Below are 17,686 nucleotides of genomic sequence, written 5' to 3'. Positions count from 1 at the left end.
GAACTAGTTCTGGCAGAGAGTTTGCCGACTTTATACGTGTGACGGGTTTCGACTAATCTCGGCAATTCGCCTGTCGATACTAACTGAGAGCTTATGGTGGGTGGTTGAGTGTCCGGCATAACGCGCCGCTGCCAGCTCCGCACGTGGAGGCTTAGACGGTGCACCGGCGGAGGTGGCGGACGACGGGATGATGGTGGAGTCCGGGCCAATACAGTGATCCTTAAAAAAACCTCGCTGGAGCATGGCCACCGTCCATCCCGAGGCACGTGAATGCGATATCATCCCGGCGTCCGCATATTTGTTTCTATGCGGATTTTAACTCTGCATAAAAACTTGGTGCGCATATCCCACGTGTTTGTCTGACATGTGCATAAAATATCTATGCGAAGATAGGTCCGTATAGGAATTGTTATCAGGACACCCGCGCATCATATCCCTCGCAGGTCTCAAAGAGCGTAGCTGCGGATATCATTTGCCGATGCACGCATGCATTTTCCATACGAAAAAAATATTTTTGTTCTTAAAAAAAAAATATACATATTTTGACCATATATTATATTTTAATATATAAAATATTTTAATTTATATAATAAAAATATTTTTATTTTTAAAAAAAATTATAACATCCTGTGCATATTACGACATCCTACATTGTATCATGAAATTTTATAAATAAAAATTATAATTTTTTAAATACATGATGTCATAATATGAACATAGGATATTATAATTTTATTAAAAAAATATATATTTTCATCATATAAAATTTTTAAATAAAAAAATTAATTTATAAATATTAAATATGTATTAAAAAATAATGACCACATAGATTAATTGAACAAAATGGTACGCTCCAAGTTATATTTTCTACACTACCTGCCATGCATAAAAAATTTACCTTACGCCAAGTCTTGATTCATATTTGACAAGTTTTAACTAGTCCCAGCAATTCGCATGCCGAGACCAGCTCATTCGTGCAAACTTGTCAGTCCCATATCCAACGTACAGTGTGCCTACATTACCACTATTATTATTATTATTTTGGGAACAGGTTTTAATAAGTCCCAGCATCTCAGTTGCTGAGATTAATTTATTCTCAAAATTTTATCGCAAGTGTTAACAAAGTGCATCTTCTCTCCGAGGATGTTTTGGTGTTTGTTTTTTTTTCTTTTTCTATTTTTGCTTCCCATTTTGCTTGGTCATCATTGGTTCAGCGAACCATAAGGAAAAGTTTGTTCTCACTGGCCTCTCACTAAAATGAGAAGCATTATTTATTAGTTGTGCTTCATTAAAAAAAAACACATTAAAGGAACAGATGTATATAAATGATCTCAAACTCTCACAAAATCTCTTAAATTGAGCCAAACTAAACCTAGCTCACCCGAGCTCAGTTGTCTAAACCAAATGCCAGCACAGTAATATCAAACAAGCATCATCGGAATAAAGTACCAGGTTGATCCTAAAAACTGGACGCAACAAATAAGAGTATAATAGGGTACATCAACAAATAATATAGATGGACATCAAGAAACCAGATGAGAGACAGAATGGTAGGCTTAAATAATGAAAATAATTCACAACAGTAGCACGACGTAAGTTGGGGCGCCTATCTCACACTTGGATGTGACACTTATCTCATAATCACAAGGTAACTTTCATAGCGTCTCTTTAACATAAGTCTGATATATTTTTAAAAAAAGTATGCTATCTACTTCCTTAAATCAAAAAGGATACCAACTCCTCTATTGTACAATATCAATGGACCTACTGGACTGCACTTTCAGGATTACAAACTGAATCGATGGGTTCATTAGTCAAAATTAGCCACAACAAAGAAAAGTTGTTCCCCAACCATGCTGTATGGATCAATTAATTGTGCCTGAACACAATGAGTATAGCTGTGCAATTATCCTTGCAGCGTCTTTCACGAACAGCTTCCCTCACAAGGCGGCGGGCTGCAATAGTCGCGGATGATGTTTCCTGCGAAGCTCATGATTATAATGCCAAGGTTAACTACCACTACACAGCATTGCATATTAGAAAAGAAAACTATATTAGCAAGTAATTTAACGACAAGACATAGCCAAACAAGCATGCCATTATTTAGAACTTTAATACAAGCAAGGATCACATATGCAATGTCCTAAGGAGGTAGTAGGCATATGGTTGGAGCTCAGGCAATTGCCTCCATAAGGCAAAAGAACCTACAAATTCCTACAAACATGAACCCAACTCCTTTATGGGCCGCGAAAAAGTTGGGGCAAGAATACTGTAGCTATCCTTTATTGTGTTCTAAGATGGGTAAAATATAACACCTGTTCAAGTATGGAATCTCATTGTAAAAAATGATATAGATTATTCTATGATATCTTTCTTTTTCTTTTTTCCCCCCCTTTTGGCAGTGGTGGTGTTGTTTTTCCTTTCTTTTTTCTTTTTGTTTTTGTGGTACAGGGTTGGTGGCAGAGAGTTTTGCTCCATCTGGTTGGTCATGTTATCAAATATTTTGGAATCATATGTAATTTTTTACCAATATTTTTCAATGACCCATGATTCACAAATGAGAAAAACTACCAAAACTTCCCACAGATGTATCAAATAATATCCAGAAAATGCCTGTAAAAATAAAACAGTATGCTCACAAATATTGTGTTTCGGAAGCCATCATTCAGTTGCAAAGGTTATTTATATGCCAAATGGAAAGGAGAATTGTTCCATGTGCTTCAACAAAACAGCTAGAAGTTGAAAAAATGGCAGTCCTGAAAAGAAAACAGTAATGCTGCTCCATAATCATTTAACATCTGTAATGAAATGTTACCTCTAACTGTTTCTGAACAAAATCAACAGCATCACTTGGTCCAAAAACCTGAATGTTGCAGCCATATTTGAGATTAAAAGGTAAATTTTATTGGGTCATCATATGCCACCAAAACAATTCTGTAACTGGTAGAATGAGGGATTCTAGAACGTATCACATACCCCCCACAGTCCATCACAACCAAGAATGATGAACTGCTCTCTTCTTGTAAGTTCAAAAGAATGAACATCAGGGGTTGCAATAACCCCCACCTGCACAAATAATGTCATATATCGGCAATGTAAGTATCAAGTAATTTGAATATTTTGACATTGTATAATAGAAGCAAGATTTGAATTTGGCATAGATTTTATAGAGCACTACATGATTGTCAACAGATCTTAATTCATCCTGGTCTTAGTACTAACATGCACATATAATATAACCAAGTTTTTAAAAAACCAAACTCCCTTTACTGATGCATATGGAGTGTACCATACCTTACCGTACTACAATATATCAAATCTTGGATAAACCTTGAGAAGATATGGGGTACCACGGTATGTACCATACCAAGAAATAACTCGTATGCAACCATACCACATTAATTCAAACCTTGATTATAGTAGCTTCTGATACCTATATTGTATATGCATTTTAGTGGAAACATGCATGTTCTTAGGTTCCAGTCTCATGGCCTTCACCCACTAAGTGTGGAAGAAGAATCTGCTTCCAGTTAGAAGTATATGATATATATACACATATACAAACACATCTATATTATAAAGAAACTTCTCTACGTCAAGGGCTTTTGTGAAAAATTGTTTCCATGTCAAAGTTCGATACCTATATGATATTCTACCAGAAAAATTAAGGACACATAAATACAAGAGTGCCAACAATGGAAGGTTGTCATGTCATGTTTGAGCTTGTGAAGGGAATATAATGAAGACTGCTTCATCCATTTTTATACTAGTTATATACATTAAGCTAACAGTGCATAGTGTCCATGTTAATATTTACATGCAATACTCATTAAGCTGAAGCTTTGCTCAAATATCTAATATTCTGTTACCTATAAAAGATAAACTTCTGTATATCATTGCTCTAGAGCTAGAACACCAAGGATAACATAGCACGAGATTCAGGGGAAAGATTAAAAAGGCATGGCAAACCACAATATAGAATAGCATATGCAAGTGAACTGAAGCATCGAATGAGATACTTATTCACACGTGGAAGAAAGAAGATTAACAAACTTGAACTAGTAAACTTTGCCAGCATGGTGTGAAAATTTCCAATACTTGAAGTCATGACTAAATCCACATAAAAGCAACGTTCTTAAATGACGAGTATCTATGAAGCCATCTAAGTTAGAAGAATTATGACAGATCTTTTTAGTAATCTCTCTACCTTTCATTAAAGACAAATGATCACTTACCCAAAATGGGACGAAAAACAAGAGTTATGGAGGATGATTTTTTCATAATGTATAAAAATTTCAAAAGAGTAATTGAAATTAACATAAGGCAACCTTCTTGAATTGACGATCTCCAAAGGCTCTAGAAACCTCAAGGCGACCCTGCAGTCGTCCATTAGGACCAACAGAACCTCCAGCCTAAACAAACAAGATATAGACATTATTATCCAATGACATCAAATAACACATATTCATGGTTAATCCATCTTATACTTGAAGATACATATTTACAAACATCAAGTGAATATTCACAAAATTAAAAGTGATTAGAAAAAAAAATAGTTAATATCAATAATTTTATATGTGATCTTACTAAATAATTAGCAAGCCTAGAATTTGTTGTTGGTGACCATAACATTTGACCTAGGCAACTCCACCTGCAAATGCATTCTCATTGATGCACCTGCAATCACTTTCAGGTGCTCCTGCCAATCCTCTATCAAGCATCTTGATAAACATGCTTCTAATAAGTATTCACAAAAATTGACTCCAAATTTTTTCACATTGTTATCTCTTTTTGAAAGAGCAATCATCAAAAGTTTGTGTTATTTTATCATTATTTTTATATTCTATTTTTTAAATAGACACTTCCTAGTGCCCAGTTCAAACTCTGTGTCTGTCATTTCCCTGCTCCCACTTCAAGTAAATTGACATTCACATAAACTTAAAAAAGCATGGCACATTTATTTGAAACTCATTGTGAGAAAACAAGCAGGTGAACTTATAATAATTCATATCAGCAGGCAAACATCACGAAATACAGGCATGAGAATACTCTAGGGGAAGATGAACCATGTAACAATTTACTAGATCTTAACCAGATAACAATGGCTCATGTTAAACGAAAACATAGCGAGGCATTAACAAAATCTGATGGCCAACACAGAAACATTAGAAGGGATGCAAGAAAACAGAAAACAAAGATCTTTTTTATGGGAGCCAGACAAGGATCCCATTTGTAGTTGAAGCAACTTGTTGGCAAAACTTTATGTTGGAATACACGTTATTGCAACGATAGTTCAGAAAGAAAGTGTGGGAGGAGAAAAGTCAGAATAATAAAAACTTTGATATGATCTATCGCTGGACCAAGGCAAACATTTTACCAAAGTTTCCAACAGGTCAAAAAACAAGATTAGAAACCATATGGAATCAATTTAATTTAAAAACAAGCAAAAAAAAAAAAAGAGAAGTGTTAGGATACATAGGAGAAAATTGAGGGAAAAAGTTAGGAAAAATGAAATATGTACCATCTACAAGTAATGTTCAGAAAAGAAGGTTCACATTTTATTAGAACAAAAGGTAAGAAAGTTTAATTTGTCTATAAGAAAAGTAGACAGCACGAAAATAGGGGAATATGGAGGTTTAGGTAGAACATGAGACCTTGTTTTGTTCATTCAGGTCAGACCGAACAAGCTTAAGAGTCCAGCTCAACATAGAGAATAAATTTTCAGTAATGGGGCATATGGATTTAAACAAAAGTTCTTAAACTTAACAGAATGCTACAAATTGATTGGTATGATTAATACTATCTATGCAGTATGCCTCCTTGCATAAGCTGATAAATAGTGAATGTCAACCACAAGATTAAGAAACATATGCAGAATATTTCTAATGAAAATGAACATTGATTATGGTAGTTTTACGTAGAAATTCTTTGTGACAGAATGACAAACATGCTAAACAATCACTTGAATAACAAGTTATCGCTTTGAAAGACCAACCAGAACACAGAGTTCGTACCTTTTGAATGCGAGCACGTTCTTGAGGATAGATAGCTTTGTGTTCTCTTGTCATAACAATGGCCTTCAATGGAGATCTTGATTCATTTGAGAGACTAAGGGATTCATCAGCAGAAGCTGATCGTGCTAATATAGCTTTAGCATCTCCAATATTAGCAACTAAAACCTAGACAAATTGACATTACATCGGATAAATATTGACTAATATATTAGAAAGATCAGATAAAATTTAAAATATGACTAAGCTCATGAAAAAAGAATGCATTTAAGAACCACAATCAATATAAATATATCAAACTTTAAGATCGATAATGATGCAAAGAAAGATTTCAACAAAAACTAAATTGATTATTCTAAATAAATTATTTGATTCTTCCTAGTGCCAAAGATTTTAACTTTGTTAGAAACATTAGAAACTTAATCAACTTTGTACATTTTAAATTCAACACATGTACATGCACACACATACAACAATATGTATGTCCCATAAAAATCTCTGACAGCAGTACTCATACCAGTATTCAAGCAACAAACGAGGAAAAAGTGGCATATCATTCAGGCTGATGTAAGAGAAGGTTCAGGGGGTGGTGAAGCAACAAAAAAGATGAAGGAAACAAAAACTAACTGTTTGCTAATCAACAAAAAAGATGAAGGAAACAAAAACTAACTGTTTGCCCCAAAATCCAAATGCATACAGCGGTTGCACCGTCTAGCCAATACCCTGAAAAGATTACAGAAGAAAATTATAGAATACGGTAAGATTTAGAATAATATATATATTAATCAAATGTAGTATAAAAATATTTTTTATAGTTAAAAAAAATTCATTAAAAATCAGAGAGCATTTAATAGACAATTGCAGATCTTAAAAAAAGAAAAACATAGAAAGTCAAGGATTGACTAGGGCATTGCTTGTGCTCTTGACATAATACTATTGTGGTGGTGGATAGACAAGGTTATAGTTGGTAGAACTTCATACATCACAGTGAGAAACGGACAAGATTTGGCTAGGGTATCCATTGAAAATGAAATGCTCCAACTCAATGCTGATAAGCATACATCATAAGCCACATGGATTTGTGTGTGTGTGAAGAGAGTGATTCCCTTACCACTTCGGTATTTTAACTTCAGAAAAGGGAGGGAAAAAAAAAAAGAGAAAAATGGTTGGACGAAAAATGTTTATGAGAATGAATAATGCATGTTTACCAAACATTAACAAAATAAAAGAAAACCAATAAGATCAATGATGGCTACATAATTTAGTAATTTGTGGTAGAGAATGTCGGAAGAGATTTAGGAATATTAGTTTTTGTGGAGTGATAGTGTTACATGATCATAGGGAAAGGTCCTATAAGTGATGGGCACCTATTACGTTCTCCTTGTTTTATGGGGCCCCGACAGGTATCAAACAATTCATTTAAATTGCTAGTTTTTTCTTCAAACAAAAAGGTGCTAACTGCTAAGATTTTCTTTTCAAGTCCTATTTTTATGGGTTTGGTTCACTTGGCCAATGCGGAGATTGATAAGAACATGAATGAAACTTTTGAGTTAAGTAATAATGAGAAATGGCTAGGTAGGTCTAAAGAATTAGTCACATGGACAAGCGAGAAGTATGTGGCTAAATCAGAGTTCCAGAAAGGGGAAATAGTTATTCCTCCTGGTTCTATTTAAATTAGGTAATCTTTCCACTGAATTGACTCAGTAATGTATTATGGTGGAGTTGGCTTCTTTAAATGCCATTGCACCAGTAGTAAGAATATATGATCGACTACATCTTAATTCTTTAAATGTGAATGCACAGAAGTATGGATATATGAAAGAATACACCTTTGGACAAGATACCCAGATTAATCCAGGGATGAAGGAGGGAGGATACTCGTTAGCAATGACATATTAAGTCATCTAAGTCATGTTTCATACTATAGAAGACATAGAGGACACTTTTTTGCCCAAAGTTACATGCTGGGCATTCAACAAGGGATTTAAAAGTTAAGCATCAATAGACTGCTAATAAGTTCAGCAACTATGTTACAAAGACACCATCCTCCTCTAAGCAGATAATGAGCACAAAATTGTGCACTGATTACTCACTACACAACACCATGAGAATATTCTTCATCAGATTTCTTGCACTTCCAGAAGGCTAATGCAGTCATTCAGTCATAATAAGACAATGACAGTTGATAAGACATGGCAAAGAAGTATTAGCCAACATAAACTCTATAAAGCATTTTTTTGTCACCCTAGGACATTGTTTTCCTTTTTTCACATCTGACATTTGGCTGAAAGTTTTATGTCATTGATAATTATAAGATGTACCCTTGAAATAGAAATATATACTGCAGGGAGCATTTTAGATGACAAATAGGCAAGGTATCACATTAATTCGCAAAAAAATGAGAATGTTCTTCGAGAAAAATAATTTTGGTCTACCTTTAGCACTTTCTTGAAGTAATGATTCATCAGTTCTCCGAAACCCTGTGGATTGAAAACATTGATTAATGATGGCAACAAAGAGTTTTGCATTACAATGATTTATAATAGAAGGGGAAAGAACAACATATGTTATACATTATTATGGTAAACAACAAAACAAAAAACGGGAAGATCGAAACAGAAGTAGATATAGAAGCACACAATAAAAGTAAACTTGCAATGGTTTGAAATGTTTCTTTTGCACGGTAATGAAACAGGTGTCCTAGAAGGATAAAATCCAGGTAAAACTTCTACCTAAAGTACTGCACATTAGATATACAAAATACTACACATCCAAGACACCTTTCCTCATATTCCCACAGTCCCACCACCAACTAATGACATGCCAAGATGACTTTCTTGCGAATGCATGATGTTTGTAGTTAAAACGTTGACTGGACCTATATATAGAAAATGAAAACTAGTTCTCCCGTTTTCCCAAATTTAACTTGATATTTCATTAGAATAGATCAGGAATGCTCTTCAGTGTCCTACCAGAAGTTTGTTAAAAATGCATTTAAGAGCCCATTCTATGTGCTCAGGCCCCCCAACTGCTTCAGTGCTCCTGCCAGGTCTCCATTTAAGCATGCTTATGTGAGTTTGCATGTGCTCATGCATGTGATACTGACTTTTTAATTTTTTTTTAATTTCCTCAATAACATGCCATATATAGAAAGAGTGTGAATAAAAGGTAAGCTCACTTGCAACACCAACTAATTCTAAAAATAAATACTGATCCCACTACACCAACCACTTAAAAAGAAAAACCAAAAAAATGATGTAAGGGCACGCCAATAGATGCCCATGTAATTTCACGCAAGGTGCTCAAACTTTTGCAACTGTCACGCAAATTCTGCATAGATTTCAGAACTCACTGAGTGTCCACTCCTATCTCTAGAAACATACTGGAAGTGCTTTATGATAAATGTCTAAAAATTTAGGCAATTGGCAACCAACTAAGCTATTCACTTATCTCTTATAAACCTTTAGACTTGGTATTCTCCACTTGTGAGCAAGCAAGGTTTCACATCCGATGGGATGAGGGGCACCCCCGCCGTCCCATCCCATTCTCATAAGAAAATAGGACCAGGATAGGCTTGGGACTCCGAAACCTATTCTCGTAGGGAGAGAAGAAGAAAGAGAAATGAAGGAAAGATGAAAAAAATGTAAAAATGAAAGGAAAGAAGAAAAATGAAAAAAAGAAAGGAAAGAAGAAGAAAAAGAAAGAAAAAGGAAAGAAAGAACGGAAGATAGAGGAAAATAAAGAAAAGAAGGAAGAAAGAAAAACAGAAAAGAAAAGAAAGAAAGAAAGGAAAGAAGAAGAGACGAAAGATGGAGGATATCTAACGGGATGTGTAACCAGAACTACTGTTGGGACGGAACGAGATAGTGAGGCATCCCATTCCATGGAGAAACCAAGAAACCTTTGTCCCACGGGATTTAAAACCTTATGAGCAAGTTCACTTTTGTTATGCATACAGTTTGTTGATTCCATTTATGTTGGAGAACTAATTTTACATTCCCTGAATTTATCTGCTTATGGTCATTGCTTCTGCAGACTTATATTGGCAGACATGATAATATTTTTTACTTGTATTCAGCAAGTTCTTGCAAGAGCCATATCTGATTTGTATTTGTTTTTGCTTGTATCAAAATGAACAGGCTTGGTACTTGCTTCACGTTCGTATCAGTCAATAGGAAACAGACACTAATATTTAGAACACCATGTGCATATATTCAATCCATATTTGCTCCATTTCTGTCCCTAAAGGATTTAGGAACAAGAGAGCTACTTTCTTTTCCCAAGTCACAACCTATGGAAATGGTTGCTCGGATCATTCAATGCCAAGATGGTTTGAGAATAAAATGGTATTAATGCGTTGCTTTCCCCCAACATTCTTTGAGCCTTAAGGTTCAAACAAGAACCTAAAATTAAACCTAATTACATGAACAAATATGTAATCAACCGAACAACTAAGAGAAGCAAATTAAAGATAAAAGTCAAAGGTTGAATCATTTTACTAAGATAAACTCAACTCAACTAAGCCTTAATCCCAAAGTAGTTGGGATCGGCTAATCATTTTACTAAGATGTATGTGTAATTTGTGGACAAACTCAATGTAGGGCTAGGTTTTCCATACCACCCCATACCATCCGGGACAAGGCATACCGTACTATACCAGCATCTTATCAGTACGGCATACCATACCATACCAACTCTCGTACCGTACAACCGAATCATATATCGACATTATAATGGGATGATACCAGTATGGGGTCCAATACTAAGACGGAGAACCTTGATGCAAGGAATTGCTACTTAAATGGTATATGTCTGCAGGAGAAACTCAGAGAGTAAATGGAATTATCTTACCAAAGTAACTATCTGACATCGTACAGGCATAACATATAGCCAACAACAGCATCACAAGAAATATAATCCCTGTGTATGTAAAGAACATATACAATCCCCATGTAACTAATAACTTCAAGAGATGCACAAGCAGAATGTTTATGTAAGTTAATATCAAAAAACCATCCCTACATAACATGCATGTGCTGTTATATGAAATAAGCACAGGTCATCGCTATTTTACATATATATGTCGCACTGTATGTTAAGCTATAATAAGCTACCACATCAACGCCCCAAAAACATGCATATGACAATGTAATATTCAACTCAAAAATCATTCTAAATTAAAGTTTCTATAAAAGAAACAGCACCTTTTATCCAAATATTCATCATATAATGGAGTTGCAAACAAAAATGAATCATAACATTAGACATCAAGGTAAAACTGATCAGCATCTAATCATTGCATTATGAAACGGCAAAAATGACAACCATTAATAATCTCAAACGCCTTCATTACAACTAAACATAACAGGAAAAATACCATAGGTTTAGATCTCAAATTACCTTCAAGTATGGCTTTTTTGGCAGCTTTTACATCCATCTGCAAGGGAAAATTTTAATGCACAAAGGATAACATTATCGAGCTCCACACATACCCTAAGATATGCAAAATAAATACAACCATAGAATAAATAAAACTTTGAGCTACACATTTACCTAAAAAACAAAAAGAAAATAGTATTGGGAAGCATATTCAAAATCTCATGTCATTAGATGCATATCCTGAGAGAGTGACCACCTGAGATCCCAGGCCTATAGGTTTAAAGCCGTTGAAATGGATTACCAGCACCATCCCTGTTAGACAGGGCATAGCAGTGAGGGGACATCGGTAGGACACCTAATCTGCAGCACCATCACCTCATTTCTCTCCTATTCTCTCACTTCCTATTCTCCATCATCATTGAACCCATGCTTCTCACAGTTGTTGCCCATATCTATCAGATCTTAGCCAGAAACTCCATAACCATCATGGGGCAACAAACCCCAATAGCCACCAAGGAAATAGAAGAAGATAGATAAAATTTCAATTTATCTCATGGTTCGTCCCTTCACTCATGTATGGCAAACTCTGTCTTGGCTATAAGCTTTACCAGGATTGATGATCTACACCTACAATCATGAAATCTACAGTCTATATTTTCCTTCTCCTTCTTTCCAACACCATGATAAAATATGTATGCATGTATATAAGTATGTGTATGTGTGTGTATATAAAATTTGTGGATTCTTGCCAAGGATGGATTGTTTAAAAAAAAAAAAGCTTTAGCACTATTGGTTATGTCATGAAGGGCTCCTTTTTTTTGATAAGCAATGTCATGCAGTTTTTAGCGAGTAAAAAAAAGCAGATGAATGTGCAAATGATGGGCAAAGCAGTCACGGTCTCATGGAAACATTGGGTTTGGTGTACCGCAAAACTTCAAAGAATAAGATTAAGAATTGCAAGGATCAACAGTAACTCATTAAATCGCTTATTCAAGATAAAGTAAGGCTTAGCTGATTGAGATGGGGTGCAACTAAGTTTAGAAAAGGCTTCAACATGGAGCACTTCACAAAATTTGAAAAAATATATAATGGAAGCCATGAAAGGGTACACAATGAGATTTGCATGCAACTCCAGAAAAGTCCAGAGAAAGCATGCTGACAATCATTAAGGATGAAACAAGGACAAAGGAACAACTAAAGAGTGACAAAATGACAAAAAACAAGTAAATGAATAGAGATAAAGCTAGACAAGCATAGATCGAAGAAGCATAGTGCTGCATCTATGTCATAAATGGTTTCGTCAAATCTACTTAACATCCTATGTTCTGTGCTTCTATCAGTTTTCAGCAACCATTGATGTATTTTCTTATAATCATCAATCTTGCAGAACTCACTTAGGATAAAGAAACAACTAATAAGTGACAAAGTGACTACAAATATTTAAATGAACCAGGGTAAAGTTTGACAAGCATAAATAAAAAAAGCATGGTGTTACATGTATGTCATAAAGAGCTTCATCCTGTGTTATATGGACATTCGTGCATGGCTCCAAGAATATTTGTCAAACATATATCCAAATTGGATATGCATCAAACACTTGGATACTTAGATTCTTCTTTTCCAGTTTTGCAGATAGAGGATTAATTTGACTCTTCCAATAATGAGTTCAACCCAACATAAAAATGTCGAAAGTGATTTTTTTTTCTTTTTTAGAGATTGGTCAAGGATGTAGATATTGAAATAATTTTGCAAAATATCTTTCTTTTTGTATCTCTTAACAAATTAGGAAGTTTGCATATAGTGAAAAGTCCTCAACGAATAACATATATACTCTAATATTTTTTAATAATATTAAAAATGTATAATTTAATTAAAATTATTTTTTTATGTATCCTTGTATCTCCTTTTTTACATCTTGCCAAGCTAGACACATGGACACATAGTAATCCAATTCTCATAACATGTCCATGTAACACTGGTCTATTCTACTTAACGTCCCATGTTCTATGCTTCTATCATTTTTTAGCAAAAAATCAATGCCTTCTCTTTTATACCATCAATCTTGCAGCACTCACTTAGGACACCTTTTATTCAGTGATCACTGCTAAAGATTGAGGATCTGAAAATACTGATGTTCTGTAAAACATTTTGAGTTGCAATATTTTACAATAACTGGCAGATATAAGTTCAGCCAATTTTGCTAATTTTGTAGCTAGATTCAGAAATGCATGAGATTGGTATTTTGCAATTGGCATGAGTACCGAAAATGGGATATTTTAATGCTAAAGCAATACATGACATGAGATGAAGCAGAAAACTAGAAGATGGAGAGGGAGAAAAACACGACTTATGTGTTAAAATTTAGAGTAAACAGACTAAGCAAACACACCGACTCACGTGGTAGCCCTGCTGCAAGAACATTTGCATGTAAATATCTCTGTGCATATTCAGCAGCCAAACGACCACCATGTCCATCATAAATTGCAAAATGTGCACATCTGTAGAGAAGATTTCCATGAAATAAATCACAAGCACAATTTATGCATAAAGAACATAGAAAAGATATTGCAGCAGATAGTTATCTGCATGATATTGCAGCAGATTGCTATCTGCATGATGTTGAAGCAGATTGTTATCTGCATCCCACATGACCACAATAATGCATGCTACAAAGGTTATAGAACCAATATAACTGAAAAAATAATAATAGATCTTGACAAACGAAAAAACAAGAACTATTGTGGCACCAAAATGATTCATTTAGTTTTCCCTCACAAAAAAAAAAAAAGAAAAGAAAAGAAAAGGAAGAAAAAAGAAGAGAATGTGACAGATGGAATGACATATAATTAGCAAATATTCTAATTAAAAATGTAACAAGAGCTCTCAGCATACATACTTTTTTAAAAAATCATCCAGGAAAAATAACTAACATATGCAGTCAACCAGTAAGTACCTAGTTTCAGAAAGCAGTTGGAAAAACACGTTAGATAACTGCAACATAACAAGGAGCAAATGCTTCAATGGTAGATATTATCTCTGCCCGAGAAAGTAAAACAGTTATTTCATAAAATATTACTACCTAAGCATAGTATTCACAAACTGCCATCAAAATATTTCAGAATAAAAAAACAGGAGTAAAGCAATTCAAAATTCAAATACATCTGATACCATGCATGACAAGAAACTGAGACAATCACGTAAATTAGTAGGATACACTGGGAATTCAAATGAATAGCAAGGCGGCAATCATGACAATAAGCAAATAAGCACCTTAAGCTTCCAGGATATTCCAAGCTTGCATCTGGAAGAACCACCCATGCATCCTCCATCGTGTGTCTAGAACCCTTATCTTCTGCTGCATCAGCTTCAATACATGATAGTTTGCTAACTTCTTGATGTATGGTTTCTGAATTGCACAAGACTGCATCTTTAGTTGCACTATTGATCTCAGGGATCTCAGCGACTTTCTTGCAGTCCTTAGAAAGCTCTTGCTGTGAATTACTTCCATTTGGACTAATTGTTTCATTGGAAACTTGCAGGTTACTTTCTAGCACATCATTTTCTTTCTCAACCCTTCCCTTTTCCCCACCTTCTGCATCCAAGTCAGTGGCCTTGGTCCTCTTTGCGATGAAACATTCATCCTGGGAGTCGGCTTCGCGTTTATGATCAGCCATAATATTTTATGATTCCTCGACCCCAGAAAGTTGAAAATCCACGACTTTCTCTAATATGAGGATTTGATAAATGATTCTTCCGGAAATTCTGTACAGTTCCAACTATCACCGGCAGCTTAAAAAAGCCCTCGAATATATATAATAAGCAATACTAAATGCCTGTTAGAATTATGCAATCCAAAGAAGAAGCCAGAAACATGAGCCAAAGAAGAAAAACCGTTAAATGATTGCAAATGACTTCCAACCATACACAAATAGATAGATAGATAGATAGAGAGAGAGAGAGAGAGAGAGGGGGCGGGAGGCAGGGAAACAGAGAGAGAGCATGAATCGTTGTATTATTGGGACATGCACATGAATGGATACATTTCGTCATCTTCAGGCGTTCATATCGCCGATTAGAGATTTTCTACAGAATAAGAAATTTAGCAGGCAGCTACACTAGATGGATATTTTTTTTTTAATATCCTTCGGTGAGATTACGGCATTGATGTAGTTGATGATATAACTCCGGCCAGGAGAAGAAGATTTAACAGGAATCAACTTACCTGAGCTCGACCGTGGAACACCGGCAAATAACCACCGGTCACCACTCCTCCGGCTACCCCCCTTTCTTTCGGTCACCCTGTTTGCTATATCAGACCGGCTAGGTTTAGGGCTTCAGAAGATGGTAAAGAAATAGTGAAACAACTGGGATGATGGGTAGGCAACTGGCTTCGTACGTCTCAGGGGTCGGATACCGGGTTAATGGGCACCGGCCTCTTGGGCGCCTCCTTTAGGCTGGGCGGCCCAGACCCGCGCCAGGGCGACGTTGGGCTGACGGGGCCTGACGTAACCTAACCCGAGTGTCCATCGGATCAGCCAAATCCAAGCAGGCAACTGACTCCGCAACCCGAAACGGTCTATTGCCAATAATATGCTTAGGCGGTGTTTGACTCGTGATCGAAATTAAAATCTGTATCAGAATCAGAATGATTTAGAATTAAAATCAGAATAGCCAAATCCTCCAAACCATTTGATTTGTAACCGAAATCGAAATCGAAATCAAAATAAAAATTTGAATCCACAGAGAAGAGTAGGGATTAAGTTCTATGTAGATTGGACCATTTTCATTCCACTCTGAAATCAGAATCCAAATGAGACTCTTTCCAATCAAACGGTTAGAATGGGAGTCATTTATTTTCATTCTGATTCCAAATATCTACTCCCCAATGAAGCACCCTCTTAGTTTCTGATAGCTGATTCTTTTCATTTAGAGCTAGAATTTCTGTAATCTGAGATTGAATTGGAGAGGTCCAATTCGCGATCACCAACGATTCTATGAGATTTGGTTCTTAGTCTTGAAAACTTGATCTAACATGACCACCCTATTTTGGAAGGACTCAGATAAGGATTTTGTACCGATTAGGCTAGGTTGGGTCCAAAATACTCGATCAAGCTTGGGCCAATTACAGATTGTATAGATTTAGCTAGCTCCAACATGTAATATGAAATGTAATTTGAAAGTTAAATTTTATTTTTATTTTTTGAAATATACATAAGTTTCTAAGAAGTATGCATATTTCAAATGACATACCATGTTTATGTTGGATACAAATCCTCATCAAATATTTCTTGGATGAATGTCTGGTGCTCATATAAAGAATCATATTTCTATATTTAAAAAAAAAATTACATATTGGCCAGATCTATTCTAGAAACTTCTCTAATATCTCTAAATACAAGTGGAAGTTTTTTCTTCTTTTTGTTGCTACATTTAATCATGAGTCATTAATTTTAAGATCTATGGTGTCATTATTAATATATAAAATATTAATTAAAAATAATGAATTTGATCGATAACTAAATAATGAGCTTATGAAGTTGGTGCAATTTTAATGGCCAACCATACTTTATGATTTTTCTTATATCAATATATATGTAAAAAATGTACACTCACATAAAGTACACTCAAAGACAGCGATGTAAGCTCTTTACGGTTATGTTTATTAGATATATCTTTTTTTTCTCCATTATTAATCTTGTATTTAAATATTTTTTTTCTTTTGATATCTGTTAGGATTTGACGCCTCGAGATTCAGCCCACATTGAGCCCACAGCGAGGTTCGCGGCGAAAAACGGAGTCCAACGAGACCAAGATCACCTGAAACGGAGCTCGGATGGAGGAGATACGAGCTTTCGAAGTCGGCACGAAAATCGAGGCGGCGGAGGATTGCCGGCGACTGGCGGCGGACGGCAGCGGCGCGGCCGCAGGCGGCGGCGCGCGGGACGCACGACCCAGGCCCGCGCGCGGGGGGGGGGCCTGCGGCCCAGGCGGGCGCGCGGCCCAGGCGGGCGCACGGCCCAGCGGGGCGCGCGGCCCAGGCGCACGCGGGCGCGCGGCGCGGGCCGGCCCAGGCCAGCGGGCCTGCTGGCCCTTGCCCCGATCCACCGTGGACCGGGTGGTCCACGGCGCGGTCTGCGGATCGCGTGGGCGTTTCCCACGCGTTTCTCGCGGTCCACGGCCCTATTTCGTGGACCGGAGCGCGATCTAAGGGTCGAGGACGCTCCCGGTCTTGATCCGACGGTCAGGAGGGTTTTTTGGCTTTGTTTAGGATTCCTAATCCTTCTCTAATCAAGGTT

At 36.2% G+C, this 17,686-nt stretch overlaps 1 protein-coding gene across 4 annotated transcripts; it reads right to left on the bottom strand.

Moving 5' to 3' along the window:
* Nucleotides 1–1,536: 1,536 nt before the first annotated feature.
* On the bottom strand, nucleotides 1,537–15,771 carry LOC105047324 (probable protein phosphatase 2C 67). Of its 4 annotated transcripts, none has more exons than XM_073252575.1 (11): nucleotides 15,613–15,771; nucleotides 14,661–15,473; nucleotides 13,780–13,888; nucleotides 11,412–11,448; nucleotides 8,447–8,491; nucleotides 6,682–6,734; nucleotides 6,015–6,179; nucleotides 4,329–4,412; nucleotides 2,977–3,066; nucleotides 2,816–2,863; nucleotides 1,537–1,980 (listed from the first exon to the last, which is right to left on the bottom strand). In XM_073252575.1, exons 2-11 carry the CDS (start codon nucleotides 15,062–15,064, stop codon nucleotides 1,870–1,872), a joined length of 1,146 nt encoding a protein of 381 aa, XP_073108676.1. In that variant the 5' UTR covers nucleotides 15,065–15,473; nucleotides 15,613–15,771; the 3' UTR covers nucleotides 1,537–1,869. The 4 variants fall into 4 exon arrangements, with proteins under 4 accessions (XP_073108676.1, XP_010924512.1, XP_010924520.1 ...); XM_010926210.4 differs by having other exon boundaries at nucleotides 14,661–15,223; XM_010926218.4 differs by having other exon boundaries at nucleotides 14,661–15,166.
* Between the last annotated feature and the right edge of the window lie 1,915 nt (nucleotides 15,772–17,686).

Source organism: Elaeis guineensis, chromosome 2 (assembly GCF_000442705.2).
Source record: "Elaeis guineensis isolate ETL-2024a chromosome 2, EG11, whole genome shotgun sequence".
Lineage (NCBI taxonomy): Eukaryota > Viridiplantae > Streptophyta > Magnoliopsida > Arecales > Arecaceae > Elaeis > Elaeis guineensis.
The sequence above is the reverse complement of the archived record's forward strand: the minus strand, read 5'-3'. Positions and strand labels throughout refer to the sequence as shown.